Source organism: Diabrotica undecimpunctata, chromosome 2, assembly GCF_040954645.1.
Source record: "Diabrotica undecimpunctata isolate CICGRU chromosome 2, icDiaUnde3, whole genome shotgun sequence".
NCBI lineage: Eukaryota > Metazoa > Arthropoda > Insecta > Coleoptera > Chrysomelidae > Diabrotica > Diabrotica undecimpunctata.
Window position 1 is genome coordinate 911,289 of NC_092804.1, and position 25,563 is coordinate 936,851.

Genomic DNA, 25,563 nt, shown 5'->3' on the forward strand with positions numbered 1-25,563 from the left:
TCTCCTGAGCACATAAAAGGATCGAAAAGCTCTCAACCTGGAAGACTTTGGAAGCCTGGTGCTTTATAAAGTAGCTTTTTGGATCCATACTTACAGATTGGGGTGACATGGGGATACTGTTGTCATTTATAGCTTTTTTGACATTCTGCTGCTTCGTTATCTGCTATTCCAACATGTGATGGGACCCACGGAAACTTGATGCTTGCATCTTTAGTATGCAATTTAATAATTTCTTCCCTTATTAGTACAGCTAATGGTTGCTGCGTGTATATTTTCCTGATTATTTATAGTGATGACATAGAATCTGTCACAATTAATATTTTGTTCATCTTATTTACATTTGCGTTTAGTATCGCTTGGTAAATTGCGTATAGTTCTCCTGTTAACATAGTGGCAGTATCTGGAATTCTATGCTTAAGAATCTCTGTGCTGTTAATTATTGCCATTCCGACTCCATTTTCAGTTTTAGACGCGTCTGTATAGTATTTTGTGTAATCGAAATGGGAGTTAATTAGATCTCTGAAGAGTTGTATAATAAGATTAGTGTTGTTGCTATTTTTTTGGAATTGTAATAGACTGTAATTGCTGTTGGAATTTTTATAATCCAAGGTGAAGATAAAGCTATATTTTTGTATTGATATAAGGGTGCAAATTGCTTCCAGTTAAGTAGGTTCAATGCATGATAAATTCTGCGGGAATATGGGTCTCAAAAGCATCTTTTTAGTTTTTTTTTTCTGGAATCGCATTAGTTTTTCCTATTATTCGCTTCTACGTATAGAGATTTCCAAATGAAGGGACCTCTTAGATGAAAATCGTTATAGGTATTCTTACTGGTTAGCTCTTCTTCCATACAAAAATTTATCAACCTTTCTCCCCGTTCATTGCTTTCACCTGGCTAGTAAATATTGCAAACATATACATTACATAAATCATTTTTATCAGTGATAAATAAAAATATTGAATATTGATGTGATAGTATCGCGTTCGATATTATGTTATCTTCATATCGTTCACACAAAAACGTTTTATAATCGCTTCCTTTTAATTGGTAAAATTCCATAATAGCTGCTTTTATAATAGATTAAAAAATAATTTATTGTTTTTGTGAATATTTAAGTAATGTGAATCTAAGTGGACAAAATCAATCGTAAATATATTATTTTAAACACTTCAAGAAAGAATATACAGGGTGTATTTTTAGTGAGACAATGGTCGATAATCCGATTATGGCACAGAATATAGAAAAAAGCGATTTAGAAATAATGTAATAATGGTATTCTCCAGACTTGAATAATATATCAAACTTTACATATACACTGTATATTTTCTCATATTTAGATTCCTCTTGTAATTTCTGTTCTTACCATACAAAGCTTCACACCATTTTTATAATCATTTTTATTTAGAAATCGCTATGAAATAAACATACTGTATATAAAGAAGAAATAAATAAGTATTCAATTTACATAATAAGGTAAACAATATATTTAAGTTTTCAATTCCTTTACAGAGTGAGCTACAAAAGAAAATTAGGATTTTCTCATATTTTTTAAAAATACACAATCATAATATATTTTAATTTTTCAAAAGCTTGCATTTATGATACCCTTTGATTTTTATGAAGCTTTTATAACTAAAGAGATAAGTTTCTATAAGAAATTTCTCAAAGTGTTCTCCAAACCTTAGAGCTTAGAATATGCAGTTATAATTTGAATGCAGTATCGGTAAAATCTTAGACGTACTCCCACTCAAAAAAACGCTCCTTGATAGACCCATTGGCCAGAAAAGAAGAGGAAGACATGGAAAATATGGGACTTGAGGAGGCTAGGACTCACATAAAGCCAGAATGATGATGATGATGTTTATTCATGTGTCCTTAACGACTAAGTAGTCGTTTAATAGATCACCACTTTGGTTTTTTTTCTATATACAAATTCTCAAATACATTTTTATTTTCTTAATTTTTTGTACCTATTTTGGAATTAAAATTTACACATCTTTTAGTAAGTCCTTGAGGAGGTAAATTTTTTGTTCTGCTTTAATAATACTTTTATGAAGCACAATGCCATCTTCTCTTGCATCAAGCTGGTTACAATGTTTCTCAAAACTACCGAACCATCATATCATTTTAACACAGCTTTCACATTGCAACATCCTTGACGTGGATACTTTATGAATTGCAAAGATATTTTAATAAATACATTATTGCTATCAGTGTTTACAAATAATTTACAAAACTGTTTAAATGAAGGTTAAACAGTATGTTATGATTCGTAAAATGCTAAATATACTACGTTTTATCAGTCTAAAATTCTCATTTTAGGACGAAATTATTGCAATCTTTTGTCTTCAGATTAAATTTAACGTTATTCTGTTCGCTTGTGACCATTTCTATTTTTTTTTTTCTGTATTCTTTTGGAAAATATTCCACTGTCAGTTTTCCATATATGTTTCGGTCACTAAATTCTTTGAGTTTTTGTCTCTCCTACAATCCGCCCCCAAATAAAATTCAATACAATAACTTCAAATAACTCTATTTGCCCATTTTTCTCATCATCCCTTCAGTATCTTTCTTTTAAGATTTAAGTTTTTAATTGGCTCATTCTGAGCAAAAATGTTCTTAGTAACTTTTCTCTTGAAATGCATCGTTTTCGAGTTATAAACAAATTAAAATCCAAAAAAGCGCGAAAATGACTATTTTTAAAGCTCGAAAACTCATGGAAAAATTAATATTTTATTATTACAGTTTTGTTATAAGGGGACTATTTGAAGTAAGATTGTACAAAAGATTGTAGTAAACACTATTGACGGCGTCCCCTGGAAACGTCTTCTAGTAGACGGATAATCGTTCCAACACTGGACCAAACCAAATCAGATGGCAAACATCAAGCCACAACGGTTCTTCTCAGAGCTAACACTGACAGTAGCGAACATAAATATCGAGGGCATCACTACAGCCAAACAAGACATCCTATCAGAATTCTGCAAGAACACGAAATGTGAGGTATTGTGGATCCAGGAAACCCATAGAGACTTAACTGCAGCGAGACCGAAAGTCTCCGGTATGAAACTCATTGAGGAAATACCAAGTAATAAGCATGGGAGCGCGGTATTTGTGAGAACTCAAACCATAGTCTCATCTGTGGGAACAACAAATGTACACGGTATAAAGATAAAAACCACTGAGATCGAAAAATGCACAATAACCTCGGTATACAAGCCCCAAACCAGCCTTTTATATTTTCACCCAACTAACTTCCAATCACAACCCAATCAGCTTGTACAGGAAGATTTTAACAGTCACAGTTTACTCTGGGGCTATGCAGATTCGGACGCAAATGAAGACGCAGTAGAAGCATGGATCAAAACGAGTGGCCTCACGTTAATCCATGATCCTAAACTACCAACATCTTTTGAGAGCAAAGTTTGGAAAAGAGGATATAATCCGGATATGTTTTTCAAGTAATAACCTCGAAGACCGATATACCAAAGTAGTATATGGTTCCATACCAAAAACTCATATTCTCATAGGAATAGACCAATTGGTATAAATATCTTTCCAATTGTCAGACCACAACCTATTCCATTCAGGAGGAGATTTAACTTCAAAAAGGCAAACTGGCAAAAGTATGCAGACTGCTAGATTCTGAGCTGACTGACGTCTTGAACCAAAAGTAGAGAACTACAAAAAATTTGTAGAAGTACTCAAAAATGTGTCTAGAAAAGCTATCCCCAGAGGATGTAGACAACAATATGTTCCCGAGAGGTCCAGCGAGTCCAAAGTACTAATGAGAACATATGAAACCCTCTATTTCACTGACCCTTTTAGCCAAGAAACGGTTGACCGCGGAGCAGTACTACTCTAACAGCTATGTCAAGCCAGACAGGAAAAGTGGATTGAGATCTAGAAAAAATTGACATAAAACATAGTAGCAAAATAGCATGGAACCTTGTAAAAAAACTTAGCGATCCAAAAGAACCTTGCAAGGTTACAGCAAACCAAGTCGCTGCTCAACTCCTTATGAATGGAAGAACTACGAACCGATATAAGGACCCAAACACTAGAAGAAGAATGGATTCGGAGACAAACCAACTAGGAACTCCGTTTACATTAACTCCACAACGGTATGAACAGGTTAATAAACGGGAAAGCTGCAGGTGTGGATGATATATACAGTGAACAAATAAAGCATCTAGGCCAAGGAGCAAAAAACTGGATCTTGCAACTTTATAATACGTGCCGCAAAGCATACGAAATTTCATAATTACGAAGGAAATCTAAAGTAATAGCCTTGTTAAAACCATGAAAGGACCCAGAAAATCCCAGTAGCTACATACCTATTTCGCTGTTGTGTCACTTTTTCAAACTATACGAGAGACTCATATTCGCCAGAATAGAAAAAAATGTCGACAAGCACCTCATCCCACAACAAGGAGGATTCAGACCCAGCAAATCTTGCACTGGTCAAGTCCTCGCACTAACAGAACACATTGAAGAGGGTTTTGAAGAAAACATTATAACAGGGTCTGCTTTCGTAGATTTGACAGCAGCAAAATTATACGACACTCTCAATGACCACCATCTGGGTAAGGTCGTATATTCCTTACTGCAAAACAGACGTTTTTTCGTTATGCTGGAGGGTAAAATAAGTAGATGAAGAGTTAAAAAAAACGGCCTCCCACAGAGAAGTTTTTTAGCACCAATGCTCTTCAATGTATACACAAACGACCAACCTACGCCGACTGAAACCAAGCACTTCCTCTATGCTGACGATCTTGAAATATGTGCTCAAGCAAATAGTTTTGAAGAAGTGGAGGAGAAACTCGAAATTGCCTTGAAAACTCCAAATTGCGTGGAATGGTAATACATTAGAACACACAAACCAACTTATATATCTTGGAGTAACTCTGGACTGGTCCCTCACTTACAGACAACACTGCATAAAAACCAGAGGGAAAGTAACAACTAGGAACAGCATACTCAGAAAGCTAACGCTATACTCAGAAAGGGAAGTAAATGGGGTGCACGTCCTGGTGTTTTAAGAACAACGGCACAGTCACTGTGTTTTTCAACTGCTGAATACGCGTACCCCGTTTGGAGCAGATCTGCCCACACCAAACAAGTTGATACTGCAGGATAGTAACGGGGTGCATGAAACCAACGCCATTCTCAAATCTATATAAAGCAGCGGGTTTTGCAGAGCGCAGAGGCGTTGCAGAGCACATAGAGAAAATTAAACAGATCGCGGGTGAGCGGCATGCCCTCTACAAAGCTCGAACACCACGAAAGTGACTAAAATCCAGGAAAAGCTTCCTTCAAACAGTGCAGGATGAACCGCCTGAGTATTTTCCTCTTCCCCAGGTTCAATGGACCGGCCAGTCCCTAGACTTTAAAACGTGGAAAACTATGAATCGGATAAGAACGGGGGTCGCTCCAATAAAATCAAACATGGCAAAATGGGGAAAAATAGACCAAGATGATGTGAACTGTGACTATGGAGAAACTCAGAATATGGAACATCTTCTTACATGCAGAAACTGTGCTCATCGATGTACCCTCGAAGATTTATGGCTCGCCAACAAAGATGGAACCGACGTAGCCCGATACTGGGCCGAAATTTTATGAATGACATGTCCGGACACGATTAAGTAAAGTAAGTATTTTGAAAATATTTTCCAGTGAGTATCTTTGGTTTTTCTAAAATCTTTCTTGTGTTGCGGATTCTTTATTATTTTTAATGACTCCTCCGGTTTTAAAGTTTTAAAGGCTAAAAATACTTTTTTTCATATATTTTTTTAATTTATCTGCGAAATTTGTAGCTTTTTACAAATTTCACTTTATTTTTGACAAACTTATTATTGTAGATTTTTTTTTATTGCTTTTCTTTAAACCTAGATAATTTTATTTTTCGAGACAACAATGAAAGATTCTGATTTAAATTTATTACGTATTTAATTCGCATATTATGTAAAATCTATAAAGTTATCGGACAATATATACATAATTAAAAATGTTTAGTGCACGCTCTGTATATATAAAGATATGTAAACACTCAAGGTGAGTAACCTGTATCAGTTTAATATGAAACACAGTTTTTTTGTTTTGTTAAACAGTTGCTAAACGACAAGAAATTATCATATGACCTCGCCGAGGAAATTTTACCAATTAAAACATACCATTTGGGGAGACTTTTATGCAGAACTTGCTATCCAAGGTTTAAGATTTCTTTATTTAAAGGAAGGTTAAACGATTGAACTAAGAATTTACAAGAGAATTAAAATGATTCAAAATACGTACATTTCTTACAAATATACAGTTCCCTCCAGCGATATATCGCTCGACTTAAAAAAATTACCATCTTTAGCCCGAAAAAATTAGCAATCGAGTGCAATATGCTTCGTCGAGTGCTGTCTCCAAGGATTTAATCGTAACATTTTGTAACCACCACATTTCTTGTGCATAAATTTTTGTTTCTTAACTGCTTTTAGCAATGTTTCAGACAGTTTAAAGTTTTTTCTACACTCAGATGCAAAAAAAACGCAACGGAGAAAATTTTGGTCGAATTCAAAGTATTTTAATTTTTTATTTTTAGCCCTATTTTGATGATATTTTAGCATTATTTAGTATTTTGCCTCAAAATATCCTCCTTAGAAAAAAAAATTGGCTTCCTTTTTGTCTTTTTTCTAGTTATACTTTATTCCTCGTATAATAATAGTGGATCCAAATTCCAGAAATATTTTGAAAAGGTCCAAAAAGTCTTTCGATTTATGACCCAGATAAAGGTCTCGAAAAATAATCAATCCATTTAATAAGTACGACCCAACACGTGGTGTATTTTTTATCATTATTTACACTCTGCAAAATAATATCTTATACAATTTTCACATAATCACAAAGACAGTAACAAATGAAACAATTATTACTCAACAAATACAAATTTGAACAAGTCTATTTTGCGACTGTCTATAAAAATCGGCAAAAATTTATTGGGTAATGTGATTTGAGATAAAAATTGATGAAAAACAAATAATATAATTACCAATAAAACGAATAATACGAAAATATAATCTGATTATGTATTGTAAAAATGTATTGCTGCCAAATATTTCTGAGCAAAAACAAAACTTATATCGATGAATTAATTATATAATACATTTAGACATTACTTGTCAATGTTTCTAAAGGGCCATACATGCATCTTTACCTATTCATTACAATGACGTAACTGTTTAAAGAAAGAAAAACGTGAAGTTTTTGAAACTGAAACTCAATGGCAAATTCAATTTCAAAATCTTTCCTTAAATACACTTTTAATAACTTTAAAAGAGTTTGCAGTAAGAAATTTTTATATTAAATTTATATTGACCACATATTTATTCTGTATAGACTGTTTTACGGAATTCTTATTCGTCCCACTTAAACAAATCTTGAAAAAAATTAGGGAAGAAAAGAAAATGACAAGCATAAAAGCGCCCTAGACTGACAACCCTAACACTATACCTTAGCCAGAAATTTACACAAACTTTTTTAACTATATGGAATTAAAACTTGGGCGTTAGTAATATACACTATATATATACTTTATATATACTTTATATATATACTTTACTATACGGCATGGAAGCGTGGACAATAAAACAGTCTGAAATCAAAAAATTAAACTCCTTTAATTTAATAACCACATCCTGAGATGTGGTGCTACAGGAGAATCCACAGAAAATCGTGGACTGAAAAAGTAACTAATATAGAGGTGTTACAAAGAATGAAGAAAGAATGTGAAGTCATAAAAAACTGTTAAAATTAGAAAGATTCAATATCTGGGTCATATAATGAGGGGCGAGAAGTACGTATTACTTAGATTAATTATGCAAGGGAAGATACAAGGGAAGAGAAACCCAGGACGACGCAAAATATCCTGGCTAAGAAATTTGAGAGAGTGGTTCGGTTGCAGCTCATTAGAATTATTCAGAAGCGCGGCCAATAAAATTAAAATAGCGATGATGATTTCCAACCTCCGATAGGAGAAGGAACCTGAAGAAGAAGAATATACACTATGAGGCGGTTAGAGACTTTGAAATGAGGATAATGTGGACGATGCTCAGAATGCCATCGCCGCAAAGCATTTCCCTGAGAATTTCTAATGTTGACAGTTTCGTTGCCTTTTTGTCGTCGATAAAACAAATATCTACGTCACAGTTGACATCCCTGCGCCTCTGCATACTTGTACAGCGAATAGAGCCTATTCTTCACATTTTTTATATCTTCTGTTATTCTGATATCACTTTTAAAAACGTTTAAATGCTAATGAGCCACTTAAACTAAATTGTACTGGCTCATTAGGCTAATTATTCTGTAGTCTTCACATGTTTTTACATTTAGTTTTTTTTTCGCTACAGTTACAAAGGTCGACTTTAACAAACTTTGGGGGGGATTTTTCAGTTACATATATTTTATTAAATATAATTTTTATTCATTTTATTTACTGTTTATCCATAAGTTTCAGGAATTCTGCATAAAACTTGTCAGGTCCTACAGCTTTGCTGTCTTTAGTTGTTCTAATAGCTGACGTGACTCCTTCAATGGCAATCGGGGGTCCTGTTTGGCATTCCGTGTCTTGAATGATAATCTGCCTTTCATCTGCAGTTACTTCCACATATTCCTTTCAAATGTCTAGTCTCTCTTCTATACTTAATAGTGGTTTTCCTTGGTTGTCTGCCAAGCATCCAACTCCTTTAGGCTTGTATAATCCTGCAGTTTCTTCCTAACTTAATGCAGTCACACTATTATCCTAATACGTTGATCAGATTAAGTCACTAACTTCCTAATGTCCTAATCAGCTTAAGATGGAATACTGGTAGTTCTGTTATGACATTGTGAAGTCACACTCAACTTCTAATACGGTGATTGGCTTGGGACACTAATTACCTTATATGGTCACGAGTAGTTCGGTGATGACACATAAACACAGCGGAACCGAAAATAATATTTTGGTGTGATTGAATTACGACCATTGTGAACGAGTGAGTTAATTTAATAAAATAGCTATATTTACCTAAATACGTGTTTTATCTATTTTAATAGACGATATTAAGCAGTACTTAAATTGAGCTTTATCCCGGTTTTCTGACCGTTGTTAAGTAGTTTCTTTTGAGCTTCAGAGGTATTGTATCGAAATAGTTATAGTTTCCGGATGATTGATGCTTTTCTCTTGTTTGTTTGTGTGCTCGGAGTCCAGTATTGGCCGACGGGAGGCTAAACTTTCTTCTATGACAAAATCGCTACGACTATGGCAGGGATAAAAATTCAATAGGGTTCAAATATGGAGATTTAGCTAGCCAATTACCACCAATTTTTATTTCTAATATACGATATGAATCGTATGGGAGGGTTGTGATTTTGCTAGATGTCTCATGCACCTAGCACCTCAATTTCACGTGATATGTATTTGCATAGGTGCTAGAAGAAGACCAATATTCTGTTGTGTCATCCTGCACATTTTCAACCTTTATTTGGGTACCTAAATTTGGGAATCTTTGTTCTATGGTATTTTCAAAGTCGGTTCAGTTTTACAAAAATGTGCTATTTTCTAAAATAAATGAAATGTTATTAACGCTTTGATAACACATCTCTGGACCTCCTATATAATATATATATATATATATATATATATATATATATATATATATATATATATATATATATATATGTATATATATATATTAAATTAAATATTATTTTTTTTTTCTCTATACAATCCCCAAAGTGTTATGTTTATGTCACTGTTTTATAAAAGTATGTAAAAGTAGTTAGTTTTTTGCATGCAATATTTTTTACTCCAGCGATTTTTGCCAAGTTTTCGTTTTTGAGGAATTTCTCTTGTATGTCATGTGACACTGCATGCAACTTTTTAAGCTTCTGGTCCGCTACATTCGTCTGAATAAAGGTATTTAAGTTGTTTTGTATACACTGTTTTACATTTTGTTTCGTGTGTTTGTCTTTACGTGGCCTGATGTCGTTTGTTTAATTGATACTACGCCGAATCTTCTTTATGAGCCTTGTTGCTTAGCCTAATTTTGTCAATGGGAAATCCAACACTAATGAAAATATATATAACAATAAAACACTGAAAACTTTGTTTTCAAAACTTCCATAAAATATATTATAAATTCTTATTATTATTAACTAAATAGGTTGAGGAGGAGAAAACTGTTTATCTCAAGTTGGTCATTCAGAATTATATCTGTATTTTTTAGTTTGTTCATTTCCATACATTCTAATAAAGATAGCTTGAGGCCTTTATTTTGGATGTGAAGAATTTTAAATTGGTCATTAAAAGAATGATTATGATCTAGAAGGTGAAGTGCGTATGTAGAATCTGTTTTTCTATTATTGAAAGCCCTTTTATGTTCTGCTATACATTTGTTAAAAGCTCTACCAGTTTGACCTATGTAGGTAAGTTTTTGGGCAGTCGCCACATTTAACTTTGTGTACACTACTGTGTAAGTGCTTTTTATTATGGATCTTGTTGTGTTTAATATATTTGCCTAAATTGTTGTATGTTCTAAAAGCTGGTGTTATTCCTTTCTTTTTTAAACAAAGTTTTCAGTGTTTTATTGTTATATAAAATGAATTTCCATCAAGTAACAGTCGAATCCATCACTTACTAAAGATAATAAATAATAAGTAAGTACTGCAAGCTCATAAATTTTATTAAACTTGCTATTTAAACATGGCTGATACTTTCTCAAACCTTATTTCTCATAGGTCATATTACGTAACTTTCCGGAAAAAACAAGTTGCATATAATTCCTTATAAACTTCATTAAGAAAATTACTCTAAAAAACCACAAATCATCTTTTCCCCAATATCGATTTTTCTGTGTTCTAACACTGTTGCTCCTTTATGTAATCAGGACATTCACTACTTTGTACTGATCCGTTCTATGGTGTTTGTTTACGTAACTGTGGGAATATCCTTGTAAATATCTATTAAAATACTCTTAAAGATTTATAAATTAAATCACCGTAAAATATGGATTGTTTATTAGGTATTTATCATAAATAAAAAAACTTGTTATACCAGTTGGTCAAAAATACCATTAAAGTTCAATAAACATTCAGCAAAACTGGATTTTTATTTTTATACGATAATGAAAGAGGCCACGGTTAAAAAAAAATATCTAAAATGTAACGACTGCACTGGAATATTCTGAATGCAGTATATTGTAAATAAATGTAACAAACAAAAACGGTATGGTTATCGAAAGAGATTCGGTATTAAAATAAAAAAGTTAAATGTGTTTTACGTTTCCTACAAACAGAATGGAAGTATGGATAATTGAAAACTATCCTATCTTATGTAAAATTTTTCGCTGAATACAAATACATAGGCCCCCCCCATCTCAAAAACTGGTACCAATTTTTATAAACAATGTTTTTATAAATAAATTTTCAAATTTTAATATTTTAATTTACAACTAATACCGTTGTAAAGTACGGCTAAAAATATATTAAAAATTGTAAATATGTTATATACAAAAAGTTTATAGTTTAAAAGTTATTAACACTTTTAAGTCAAGAAATCGAAGATTTAGCTAACTTTTAATCCTCATAACTTATTACATGGTTCATATTTCTCTAAAAGCTGCACATAAATAGAAAATTTATACCTATTTTGACAATTCACTATTGAAAAAAATGGAAGAAATGTTTTTCATTGAGCTAACAAGTAATAATTAAATAGCTTTTCGCCCTTGCAGAATTACAAGCACACAGCTTGCTAGTTTTTATTTTCAATAGTTTAAGTTTTTATCTTATCTGCTAAAACAAGATTATAGTCACTTGTTATATCCACCTGCTGTATCTGTACGGAACTTTTGATTTAAAATGATATAGTCAACCTACCTCAAAAGGAAAATCTTTGACCGGTGTGTGTTACCTGTACTCACTAATGGAGCGGAAACATTATCTTCTTCTTCTTCAGCCTTAAGTAATCCAACTTTGGACACAGGCCTCCCCCAAATCAATTCAGTGTTTTTTATTTTGCGCCACTTGCTTCCAGTTGTGTCCACCGGTCTTCTTAATGTCATCAGCCCATCTCATTTGTGGTCTTCCTCTGCTTCTCTTTCCTAACCATGGTCTCCATTGATGCATTAACATTAACAAACATTACTACTCGCAAAAAAGGCAGTGAACACTCGCGTGACTCAAGTGGCTATGGAGGGCCAGATGATGAGTGTTTCTCTGAGAGACTCAATCCCAAACGAAGAAATACATAATAGAACAAAAACAACAGACGCTATCGAAAAAATCGCGTCGCTAAAATGGAATTGGGCAGAACACGTAGCAATATTATCAGAAAACCGATGGATACAATGTATTGTCGAGTGGAGATCAAGATAAGAAGGACTACGGAGCAGAAGACACCCCCAACCAGATGGACTGACGACCTGATGCTTATTAATAGTAAATGGATGCAAGCCGGTACAAGACTGAGATAGATGGAAAGAGCTGAGGGAGAACTATGTCCAGCAGTCAATGCGTACAGGTTGATGCTGATGATGAGTCGATATGATTTCTTACTATGTACGTTGCAATGTACGTGCAATCCTGTACGTTGACAATAGCTACTCCATTGCGATTTTGTGGGGTGTTATTCCAGAGTAATAAAACACGTAGTTGTCTATTAAATTTTTGACAGTTGGGCCATCGAACTTCACTACATCCAAGGATATCTATCTCTAAGACTTGCATTTCTTAGATCAGGTTATAAGCTTTTCCTTAGCCATAATTATACATACAGTACGTTAAGTTTTAAATTAGATATACACACTATAAATGGCAACACTGCGCGCCGTCGACTTTCCACGAACCTCCGTTGCCCCGTCGCCAATAATTTGTCATTCTACAGTGGTTGTTTAAAGCAGTAAGAGCGTAGTTTTTAATTTATTTTTGTAAACAACATATCTGTTTATACGTCCGTAGAAAAGGTTCAAATAATAAAATGGTTTTATGGTGGTAATTCTGGACAACAGTGTATAGATTTATTTTCTGTGTTTGTTGAGGGGAGACCAATTCCTTGCGTACAATCAGTTCATAATATTGTTAAATATTTTAACCAGAAAAAGTTGAGGAAAGAGAACAACGGGATACATAAATTTGTGCAACAATCGAGGTAGCAATGTTACTGTAACTACAGTATGAAAAAAGCAAGGCTACAAGAATTTTAAATATTCGAAAACGCAGCAGACGACTACGACTACTCGTCTTTATCCAGACGTTACTCGAGACTAAGTAGACGACTACTTTCAACTTCCAGATGTTGGAAGCGCATCTTATGATCTTTCTAGTTCTCTACATATCAATTTTTATGTTTTTTACAATAATTTTTTATATACATGTATGATTATCACATGTTCTTTTGCTGTGCCAAGTCTGTTAAATTGTAAACTGTACCTAGTTTCAATTAATTGTTTATACAACTTTATCTCTAAATGTCCATTATCGTAAGCTTTTTTACACATTTAATATCATTGACTGCTACGTCTTTTTAAGGTAACACACATATTATAACTTCTCTATGGATGTTTGGTTTTTCATATTGTTCTTTTTAGATGAACTGATGATGCTTTCTGAGCAGAAAGCGAAACGTCTTCAATAAATAGATGAAGTAGCCACCTTCTTTGTCTTTTATTTCTCCACTTTAACCGAAAAACCCACCACTCTTCGAGTGTTCCTAAAGGTGGGTACACATATGCTCCGAATGCCGTCTCGAACCCCGTCGCGTTCTCAAGTGTGGACGGAGTCAGGCAACCGCGTACCGTACCTCGACGCGTCAACAACGTACATCGAAGCGATCCATCGGTTGTCGGTAAAATGCCTTCGCATCAAAAGAAATTTGAGCGCGACAATGTACACCACGAATTCATGTTTGGACTAGCTTGCGAATCTTTTATCGAATCTCCAGTCATTCAAAATAGTCAGTCTGTTATTTTGAAGGTTGAATGTGTTTTTAAAGTTGAGTGCATCAAGATGGAATGGACAGAAGAGAATAGTTTACTCTTAATCGAAAATTATCGGGAAAAAGAGATATTATGGGATACAAATAATCCCAGATACTACAATAAGATAAAAAAAAACGATGCATGGGAAGAGATTGCTTCTAAAATGCAAATTACAGTGGATGAGTGTAAAAAAAATGACCAATCTTCTATCTGGATTCTTCTTTATGTGCCGTCTTCTACCGAAGGTTGGCGACCATCAAACGATAGGTTTCTCTGTTTTGTGCCGCATGTATTATGTTCGCGGCTTCTGGTATTTGAAACCATTCTCTCAAATTTCTCAGCCAGGATTTCTTCTTTCTACCCAAACCTCTTCTACATTCAATCTTGCCTTCCATGATAAGCTGTAGCAGACTGTACTTATCATTACGGAACACATGGCCCAGGTATGACGCTTTCCTCCTTTTAACAGTTGTTAACAATTCCATTTCTTTACCCATTCGTCTTAATACCTCTGTGTTGGTCACTCTGTCTGTCCAAGGTATTCTCAGTATGCGTCGATACAGCCACATTTCTATAGCCGCTAACTTCTTTATAGTTGCTGCTGTTAACGTCCACCCTTCAACTCCGTAAAGTAGCGTAGAGAGTACGTAGCATTTGGTGGCGCGCCATTGGAGGTTAACGCTTAGGTGGCGGTTGCTTAAGAGCTTTCTCATTTTGATGAATTTGGATCTTGCTATTTCAATTCGGATCTTAATCTCTACATCTGGGTCCCACTTATCATTTACTGTATATCCCAGATATTTAAATCGGTGTACTCTTTCAATACGGATTACGGAGAGAAAATCTTGCATCTTGCACATGCAAATTCAACTCAATTACTGCTGGAACGCTAAAATGTTTGGTACAAAGTACGGAGCGGTGTTCGGTTCGTTACTTATTTCAATGCCCCCTGTAACAACGTCGCGAACTTCTGTTGATCGCGTCGCTGTACGCGACGGGGTTCGAGACGGTATTCGGAGCATATGTGTAACCACCTTTATATCCGATTATATTCCATATATATGTATATATATATATATATATATATACATATATATATATATATATATATATATATATATATATATATTTATATATATATATATATATATATATATATATATATATATATATATATATATATATATATATATAATATGTATTTATGACTATGGTCTTCCTCCGATGTCATTATTCATTATTTATACGATATCATGACTGACGTGTTCTTGAACTGTGTTCTTGAAAGATTTTCCGTTATCGAAAATAACATATTTTTTAACGGAATTTACTCAATCAATGTTGATAGTCGTGCCATTTTGGACTACATATTTATATTTATTATCACGACAATTAAGCCGTTCGTATTTTTGTACTCGTGCAGATCACTGTACGGGTCTTTGTCTGGAACCATGTGAAATTGAAAGTAATTAATTTAACATTGCTTATCCTTGCCACCAATAAAAATAAAATACTGTGTTGTAATTTAATCCAATAAACAATCGTTGTTAACCTTTGATTTATATTAAATTTTCATTAATTTGCATTATACAAAAAACTTTATCTTGAATATATCATTTTTGAAGTAAGTAATTTAGACAAATTTGATAATATTTTAAAATTGTCAACGTGAGATTTTTAACTTTAACATAATGGTTTTATTCTAATTTTTTTTATTCCAGTATTGAAGTATTTGTTGCGTTTACATTTCATGGAGCGTCTTACATTTTTTTTACAGGTTTTTCAAATCAGAAAAAATTTAAATATCTATACCTTAAATATTGTATTTACTCTTATAAATAATGATAAAATAAATTATATTTTACATTTGTCTTCGGCGTTTCAGTTTACGATGAAGAAATAGTATTAAAAAAAATATTTTAAGTTGTCGTTGTTTATTAATGGTTGTCCTCGATCTTATAGGTAAATAGTCTCTGATAAATTGTATCTCTGATCTTCTATCAATCCATTAATTTTGGTATATTCTTATTGCTAACTTCTTCTTTTGGTATTGGTAACCAGAGCCTGTTACATTCTGTTAATGGGTAATATTTTTCTTCATTAAGATGATTTGGCATTAAGAGGGTTGCGCCTTTGATTTTTCTCTTTTTGCTATCTGTTTATTTCGTTATTATTGAAGCATCTTTACAGGACGAGGCAATGGAAAGACGAGACTTATAGGACGGAGAATGACAGAACAGAAATAGATGGCGTCAAGGGTTGAAAATTGTGTGGTTGCATGTGGTTTGCCTTCTAGTTTAGGGAGAACTAACCTTTCGTCAAAGTGTTAAATTCGACGACTGATCAATTTTGTAATCTTGATGAAATCAGAATAGCTACACATATATAATTCTAGACAGAGAAATAAACATATTTACCATTATGTGTTCTGAAATGGCTGTTCTACCCAGTTAATTTCAGCTAGTCCTGCGATTTAAATGTTGGATTTTGTCAGTTCTCTTTCAATAATTACCAGTTTCCCAGTAAGAATCTTCAGCCCTTGCACGTGGCTGGCAGTCCCCACAGACACACAAAGAGAAGAGGAGGCAAATCAATATTTATTCATACAGCATGCATACGAGGAAAAACGGCGCACAACGCCACTACTTACATTAAGCGGCTTAACCACAGAAAGACCTCTCGAAAGCCCCAATTCTCAGGGTCATCATCATCAATCAGCCAATCCCGTCCACTGCTGGACATAGGCCTCCCTCAGTTCTTTCCAGTGTTCTCTACACTGGGCCGCTTGTAGCCAGTTTCCCGCTACTCTTTTTATGTCGTCGGTCCATCTAGTCGGTGGTCGTCCTCGGCTTCTTTTATAATTTCTGGGCCTCCATTCCATAATTCGTCTTGTCCATCGTCCATCTTGTGTTCTGGCTAAGTGTCCTGCCCAGTTCCACTTAAGTCTCGTGGTTCTATTCGTGAGTCTAAGTTCGTGAGACCCTAAGTCTCAGGGTATTCAAGAATAAAACACGTAGAGTCTCCCCAACGTTAAGTCACGTGATTAGGAAGGGGTGGTGGTGGCTTAAGGATCAGGAGCTAGCGATTCTTACGGGACGTGAGCTTCTTAGTCTTCGGATATGAGAATTCCTTACTCCAGGAATCTCATATTACCTACAGCTGGAATCTAATTTAGTATCTGTGTGTTTGCACCAAAGACAATTGCAAATCGGCAGCAAAATAACGTTAAAGCATGTGGAATAACAAAGAAAAATGTCTAAAGCTTAACGTGTTATACACTACTTATTTTTACTCAATTGAATAACGACGAAAATGAATGAAATCTATCTTGTTTTAGTCACATAACGACAAGGAAGCTACAGTGGCTTCAGAAAATTATTGAGCATTGAAAAACTATACAAGTTGTAGAAAAAACATTGTAGAAATGTAGCAATATACGAACATGAAAGTTAGACAATACTATCTACATTAAATTTAACATGGTTTACTTAAAGTTGTTTCAATATTAGATAAATTTGGTGGCCTTTTAGTCTGTTGATAACAAATTTAGTAAATACATTCAGATGCAAAAAAACGCAACAGAGAAAATTTTGGTCAAATTCAAAGTATTTCAGTTTTTTTATTTTTAGCCCTATTTTGATGATTTTTTTACCACACTGTAAAAAAATTTATAAATTTTAATTTAGTATACTGAGTTTTTTAATAAAATTTTGTATTTGACTTATTATACGGGGTTAATCGAAAGGTGGTTTTTTATTCTAACTTTGAAACATCCTGTGGAATAATTCCGTTAGCGGATTTTCGGATTTTAAAATCTTGTTTTCGGTTGCAACCATGTCTTCTAAGTATTATGTTTTTTGTTTCATGTGAAAATATTGATTGGTTTATTTTTAGGAGCGAAATGACTGCCACCCACAATTTACGACTTTTCCTATTATTATTATTATCTTTTTTATTAATTTGTAATATAACGATGGGGGCTTTGGTGACTGATATCGAAGGAATGTCATATCGACATCCCAGAAGCACTGTATTTAAATAATGATAAAAAGCAACAACATGATCTTGGTTTTAATGAACAATGATAACAATAACCAAACATAAAAAACAACTTAAATGTAACTTAACGTAAGTACTCAAATAACAAAGAAAACTATTAAAAAATAACTTAATACTTTGTATTGCCTCCCCTAGTCTCTATAACTGCCTGTACACGTCGGCTCATGCTGTCTATGAGGTTGAGAATATCATCTTGCTGGATGTTTTACCATTCCTTTTCTAGAGCCAAGCAAAGTTCGTTAATTAAGGCTGGTGCGACTTCGCGACCTCTATATTTCTACCAAGCATGTCCCAAACGTGCTCTATTGGGTTCAGATCTGGTGAACACAGTAGTCAGTTCATTTTAATAATACCAACTTCCTCTAAATATTGCGTGACACACATTGCAGAGTCGGGTCGCGCATTATCTTGCATTAAGTAATAGAAAATCATCGCCGATATATTGAGAAAAGGGTACTACGTGATTAGCTAAAATTTACTCGATATTCCGGTGTGCAGTCAACGAACTCTCAATAAATACCAATTCAAGGTGCGCCCATACCATCACCGAACCACCTTCATGGCTAACGCGGGGACTGAAAGCGCACTCCGCAAATCTCTCTCCAGTTCGACGCCATACTCGTTCTCCCCCATCTGATGAGTGAAGACAGCATCTCAACTCATCCGTAAAAAGAACATTAATCCATTGTTCTAAATTTTAATGTAAATGTTCCCTGGAAAATTGTAGTCTAGCCACTCTGTGCCGTGGAAGTAATTTGGGCCCAGTTGCTGGCCCGCAACTTTGCAAACCAAATTCATGTAATCTTAGACGAACTGTAAATACACTTACATTATTGCCTCGAACCTCTTGAAGCTGATTTCTTGTTTGCACCGCTGTTAAATGACGATCCCGCAAAGCGTTTACTCGTATAAAACGATCATCTAAAGCGGTAGTTTTGCGCTTTCTGTCACTTCCCGCTTTACGCTTGTTTGTTTCAGTTTGTACAAAACATTCCACTTCCCTTTGGATGATAAAGCGATGAGAACTCTAGCCACTAATTCATAATTTCGCCCATCTTCAACCAGAGCAACGGCTTTCGCACAATCTTCGACAGTAAGAACCATGATTAATCATACGTAAACAAAATGTCACCAAAGCCACTTCGTCGTATTACAAAATAACTCCAAAATAATCAGGATTAAAAAAGTCCTAAATTGTGGGTGGCAAATGCATTTGGCTCTAAAAAATGAACCAAGGCATATATTGACATGAAACAAAAAACGCAATGCTTAGGAGACATGGTTGCAACCGAAAAATAAGGTTTTACGAAAATTCGCAAACGGAATTATTCCACAGGATGTTTCAAATTTAGGATAATAAAACCACATATTAATTAACCCTGTACAATAAGTCAAATATAAAACTTTATCAAAAAACTGACTATACCAAATTAAAATTTATAAATTTATACACAGTGTGCTAAAAATATCATCAAAATAGAACTAAAAATGAAAAAAAAACTGAAATACTTCGAATTTGACCAAAATTTTCTCTGTTGCTTTTTTTTCCATCTGAGTGTATAATCAATAGGTTTTTTTTTAACAACCAAGTTATTTGTGAGAGATATCATTGCGAGAACAGTTGTGTAATTTCTTTAAAATAAGGTTAACAGGTTGATTTCTCTTGTGGGCAATTTGGAAAACCCAAGTGAATGTAACTGTAATGTGTGTGCAGAAGAAAAGGATGGCCTTAGATGTACTCCATTTATGAGATTTATTCAATTGAAATCTTATTTATTATATTTTTAAAACAATTGAATTATATCTTGTCATATTACTGAAAGTTGTCTGTGGTATTTTATTTGGAAGATGAAGGTGAGGATGAAAATAAAGGTTTTTCGTTGTGCTAAAATTATTGCAATATTTCTTAGGTATGAAAATTATTTCAAAGAATGAATTTTACAATTGACAGACAAAAGTTAATGACAGAATATATGTTTGGATTTAGGCAACAGCATGGAACAATTGAGCAGGTACATAGGGTTGCCAAAGTAGCAAGAAATGTAATTGAAAAGAAAGGATACTGCACTGCTGCCTTTTTGGATGTCTCCTATTAAAGCAATTGTTGTTTTACAATGATCAGTAAAGTAAGATAATAGAACTAATGGTTCCGTGCCACTCATTCATTGACTGGGAAACTCAGATGCTAAGAAACCATAAAGTAGATACAAAAACTTTAGGTATATCAAAGCTTGGCAATTAATTTTTTTTAATAACTTAATAATGCTACGAAATAAATTAGAGTATAGTACAAAATTCGCAATTCCATAGCAATAACAAATTATTTGTTATGAAGAAATAATTAATCATTCATAATGAATAAAGACTTTAAAAAGTAGATAAAAAGTAAGAAAAATGTAAAGAATTTCTATATGACGTTAGTCATACTATTAATATTCATCATTAATTTGCAAAATAGACTACAATTTAAGGTAGAAATGATTCTATAGAATATGGAATGATCACTTTTGAAATTGAATCAAATAGAAAGAACTTACTGTAACAATTCCAGTCCACTGAAAGACATTGTTGGTCCTCATGAACTCCCTTGCATAGTTGGCATGTTTGGTCAAATACAAATCAAACGGAATCTCTGCTTCTTGTAACACAGGTACCACTTTCTGTTGGAACAAGTCTTTTGCTTTGCCAGCTCCACTTTTTGGGTTGCACAAAACTAGGATTTTTCTGTCTTCTCTGAGCTTATGCAAGGTAGTAAATTCGACAATACTGGTGTTAGGAACATTCTCCCCTTTTATTAGTTTCTTAATTATTGTTCTCCACCTCTGAGCTTCCCTGTTGTTATCTTCGAATTTATCAAAAGATCTAAACCTCAAAGTTATTATGGTTCTTTCCCTTTTTTTGTTTGACGATTTTGTGTTTTGAAATAAATATGCATAAATGTACAAATAGGCACTAGTGTCATTGATATCAAGATCCCCGGAAGTTTCTTCTACAACTTCCAAACTACCTGATCGAGTAATTGATTGGCAAACACATCGTTTTGATTGTTTTTTACTTCGAAGACATCTGCAGCCTACTATGTCTGTAATTGGTACAACTTGTTCTTTGTGATTTTCTTCACTTTCTTTTATTAAATGAAGACCTTGTCGTGTTAAACGCACTTTGAACACACAGTTTTTCTTGGTTAATACATAAAACGTTTCTTCTAAAAGGATTTGATTTAAATTTTGATCATCTTTTGCGATTTCCATTATTGTTGCTCACATATGTTAAAGTACTACACTATCTTTAAATCATTTGCATATAAAACCCTTACTTTTGGTTTTATTCCTTAAAAATATTCTAATTTATGAAGGAACAGTTGCGGGTCTTCAACATAATGCTAATATATTGACAAATTGGAAGTACGATTCGCACTTCATTTAACACTTTTTGTACTTTTAATTAAAAACAATAATAATTGAGTTGATTACACTGATATGACATAAGATCGAGAAGCATGACCACAAACACAAACACCCACACTCTATACACTAATCTCCCTCCTTCGCTCTAGCAACCTCATTTGTTACTGTCAGTTGGCGTCAATCGTCAATCGTCAATGACACAACATCTGTTTAAAGTAGAGATGGAAAATAATAAACAAAATAGACTTGGACATGATCGTTATAATATGTTATTTTTAAATATAAAGAGTATATTATTATTTGAACGATCTTTTAAACACGTGATTATCAGAATATTAACTTACGAATAACTTCAATCATAGATATATAGGTATTTTGGATTTTTTAGAATTAATGTCCATTATTTCAAGATTTTGTGCTTTTTCCTAACTGAACTCATAAAACGTCGAGACCAAATCAACTACGTTGTTAATTAAGAAAAGAAGCCGAATAATTTCAAATTGACGTAAGATGGCGGATTTTAAAAGACAAGATTTTAACGAGGAAATAATGCCGAAAAAAAGCGATAACGAAAATAAACCAAATATTCAGGATGAAGACAGCGAAAGCGCTGAAGAACAGCCTCTTGATGTTGGCGAACACTATTTGGTGCGAAGATCTGACGACACTTGGCGTAAGTTTAAAAATTTCAATTAATATACAAAGGGCTAAAATAACAAAACTTGTAATTTTTATAAACATAAAAGAAATAAGTTCATTAATAAGGACAGACTTAATTACTGTGTTATATTTTATCAATTCATGAATTAATTTGTTGTAATTAATTGTTCGTAAACAAGGGAAACATAATTTAACAAATGAATTTCAGTAACTACTGTTTCTTAATGTTGGATAATTTTAGATCCTGCTGAGATTATACAATCCCGATTCAATGAACTAGAAAGACAGTACGAATATTACGTTCATTATGAAGGATATAACAGAAGATTGGATGAATGGGTAAGTAATAAATGACAACAATTGCTTAAAAATGAAATATTTGTTTTTGATGTAGTTCTTGTTTGAATCAACGTTATATGGGATCTGCATTTCATAAAAATATTGCTATTAAGTACTTATAAAGCTAGACATCCGAATTTCAGACATTCAAATATATTTTTCTGGGCAGGTACCAAGAGGACGAATAATGTCTTCCAGGTTCAATATGACAGAAAGTGGACAGAAGGGGATGTTAGATATGAAGGTATTGAGAGATAGACCACTGATCAATGATTTATTATCAGATAATTCTGATAGAAAGATAACTAGAAACCAAAAAAGAAGGCATGATGAAATAAATCATATACAAAAAACGTAAGTAGATTTATTAGATAAATGAGTAATCTTAAAAATTGTGTGATATGTCTAGATAAAATAGATATAGATTTTGTCTAGGTTTTTTACAGTAGTCACTGTTTTGAACTATTTGAAAAATTGTCAGAACTTGCTTCAATAGACACTTTGATCTCTCCTGCTATTATCTTCAACAATTTGACGATTTTGTTATTATTTTTCAAATGTAAATATTTAATATGTTGTATTTTAGTTATGCTGAAATGGACCCCACAACAGCAGCTTTAGAGAAAGAACATGAACAGATAACAAAAGTGAAATACATAGACAAAATACAGATCGGCAGGTTTGAAATTGATACCTGGTATTTTAGTCCTTTTCCAGAAGAATATGGGAGACAGAGCAAATTATGGATCTGTGAATATTGTCTAAAGTATATGAGATTAGAAAAAAGTTATAGATATCACATGGTAAAGTATGATTCTATATATTTAACGTTTTGTATTGTATAATATAGTTTCAAATGGCCAATCCATCTATTTTCTCAATAATTCTCTCTCCTTTATTGGAAGGTACTGCATTTTACCATTTTTTTAAATGTTAAAATATTATATGCTCAGTTCTTAATGTTTTTTTATTGATTTCATTGATTTATTTGTTTTTGAATATCAAATTTGGATTATACTGGGCAAGATCACAGTCTGTAGATGATATGAAACATAAAACAGCAAAAATTATTGAGAAAATCATACAAAAAACCTTCCAGTTCAGTTTGGAACAGTAAAAAATCACAATGGATTTATGAGATTTGGGAATAGATGAACATTGAAAAAAATATTGAATAAATTAAATAAATTTAAAATAAGATGTGTTTGGATGCTTCACCTCCTATCACCAGCCAAAATCCCAACCAAGATTTTCTAAACAATTTAAAGCGTAATTTTTTTTTCTAGAGTGAATGTACTCAACGTCAGCCAGTTGGAAAAGAAATTTATAGAAAAGGAACCCTATCTGTGTATGAAGTTGATGGAAAGGATCATAAAGTATACTGTCAGAATTTATGTCTACTAGCCAAGCTGTTTTTGGACCACAAAACCTTATATTTTGATGTTGAACCATTTTTGTTTTATATTTTGTGTGAAGTCGACAAACAGGGTGCACATATTGTAGGATATTTTTCAAAAGTAAGTAGATAATTATAATTTTAGACATTTTTAGTACAGTTCCTCATATTTAATTAATTCCTTTAACAATTTGCTGACTATATTTCCTCTGCATTACTGGCTTTTGTGTAGTTCTACTTAATTACTTCACCATTTTTAGGAAAAAGAATCTCCAGATGGCAACAATGTAGCCTGTATCCTCACCTTACCTCCCTACCAAAGACAAGGTTATGGCAAATTGCTCATAGCTTTCAGTTATGAATTATCTCGACTGGAAGGCACAGTTGGCAGCCCTGAACAACCTCTAAGTGATCTTGGCAAGTTAAGTTATAGAAGTTATTGGAGTTGGGTACTGCTGGAAGTTTTGCGGGGTTTTCGGGGGACAATTTCAATAAAAGATTTGAGGTAAATGTAATATTTGATTGTTTTATCAATTGCTTAATGACAAAATTGAATTTTATCATATAAATTATTGTCACTAATCCAATAATATTTCTTACTTTAGTCAAATGACAAGCATCAGTCAAACAGATATAATCTCCACATTGCAAAGCATGAACATGATCAAATATTGGAAAGGTCACCATGTGATATGCGTCACGCCAAAGTTAGTAGAAGAGCATATAAAATCCAGTCAATATAAGAGGCCCAGGTTGTGTGTGGACAGCACTGCCTTAAGATGGACTCCGAGGAGGCATGTCAATAGTAAACTAGGGAAAAAATAGACTTATATGTATTTTTTATTGTTTCAGTATTAAGTTTTCTAAAATAAAGATTGAAAAGAAAATACTGGCAGTTTTTATGTAGTATTATAAGCATTTGACAGAAATTAACAGTTTTCTATGGTGCAAAATGATGTAGCAGTTGTAATGTAACCAAGGAAGTGTCAATCAAATTCCTAAAACAAAATACTGATTGTTTTTATGTAGCAGTATAAGTATTGAGCCAAATACAAAGACATTCTGTCAGAAAATTGGTATAGTTTTTGTAATATAACCAAGGAACAATAAATTCAAAGCCTAAGACACCATATGTGCAGTTTTATTGGAGGAAGTTTGAAGATTTTTCGTGGTGAAAAATGCTGTAGTTTTTGTCATATAACCAAGGAAAGGTACATTGAAGTCCTGAAACAAAAAATTGATGGTTTTATGTAGTTATATAAGTATAGGTCAAATATGAAGACAGTCTTTAAAAAAATGATTGTAATATATCAAGAAACAATATATTAAAGTCTTAAAACAACATATTTGTAGTTTTGTTGTACTCATATAAGTATTGAATTAAATTTGAAGACCTTTCTTGGTTAAAAATGATGTTGCAATTGTAATGTAACCAAAAAAGAGTAAATTAAAATGCTGAAACAAAAAATTGATGGTTTTTATAGAGTTATATAAGTATTGGGCTAAATACGAAGATATTCTATGAAGAAAATGATTGTAAAATACCAGGAAATTATACTAAAGCTCTAAAACACCATATTTGTAGTTTTTTTGTAGCCATATAAGTAATGAATGAAGTTTGAAGACTTTTTATGGTCACAAATGATGTTTCACTTGTAATGTAACCAAAGAAAAGTAAATTAGAAACAAAAAATTTCA

General features: G+C 33.1%; 2 protein-coding genes across 2 annotated transcripts in view; one reads left to right on the forward strand and one right to left on the reverse strand.

Annotated features, from left to right (window-relative positions):
* The window catches only part of LOC140434024 (sphingosine kinase 1-like), a 39,669-nt gene extending 18,045 nt beyond the window's left edge, over positions 1 to 21,624 (reverse strand). Inside the window, exon 1 of the mRNA XM_072522004.1 lies at positions 20,601 to 21,624. Within this exon, the coding sequence (XP_072378105.1) occupies positions 20,601 to 21,314 (714 nt within the window). The 5' untranslated portion in view covers positions 21,315 to 21,624. The remainder of the gene's footprint in view (positions 1 to 20,600) is intronic.
* A 323-nt stretch (positions 21,625 to 21,947) lies between these two features.
* Positions 21,948 to 24,752, forward strand: mof (males absent on the first). Its single transcript, XM_072521178.1, has 7 exons — positions 21,948 to 22,143; positions 22,372 to 22,469; positions 22,639 to 22,823; positions 23,056 to 23,272; positions 23,756 to 23,986; positions 24,126 to 24,370; positions 24,471 to 24,752. The coding sequence occupies exons 1-7, from the start codon at positions 21,981 to 21,983 to the stop codon at positions 24,688 to 24,690; spliced, it is 1,359 nt and encodes a 452-aa protein (XP_072377279.1). The 5' UTR covers positions 21,948 to 21,980; the 3' UTR covers positions 24,691 to 24,752.
* The last annotated feature ends 811 nt before the right edge of the window (positions 24,753 to 25,563 follow it).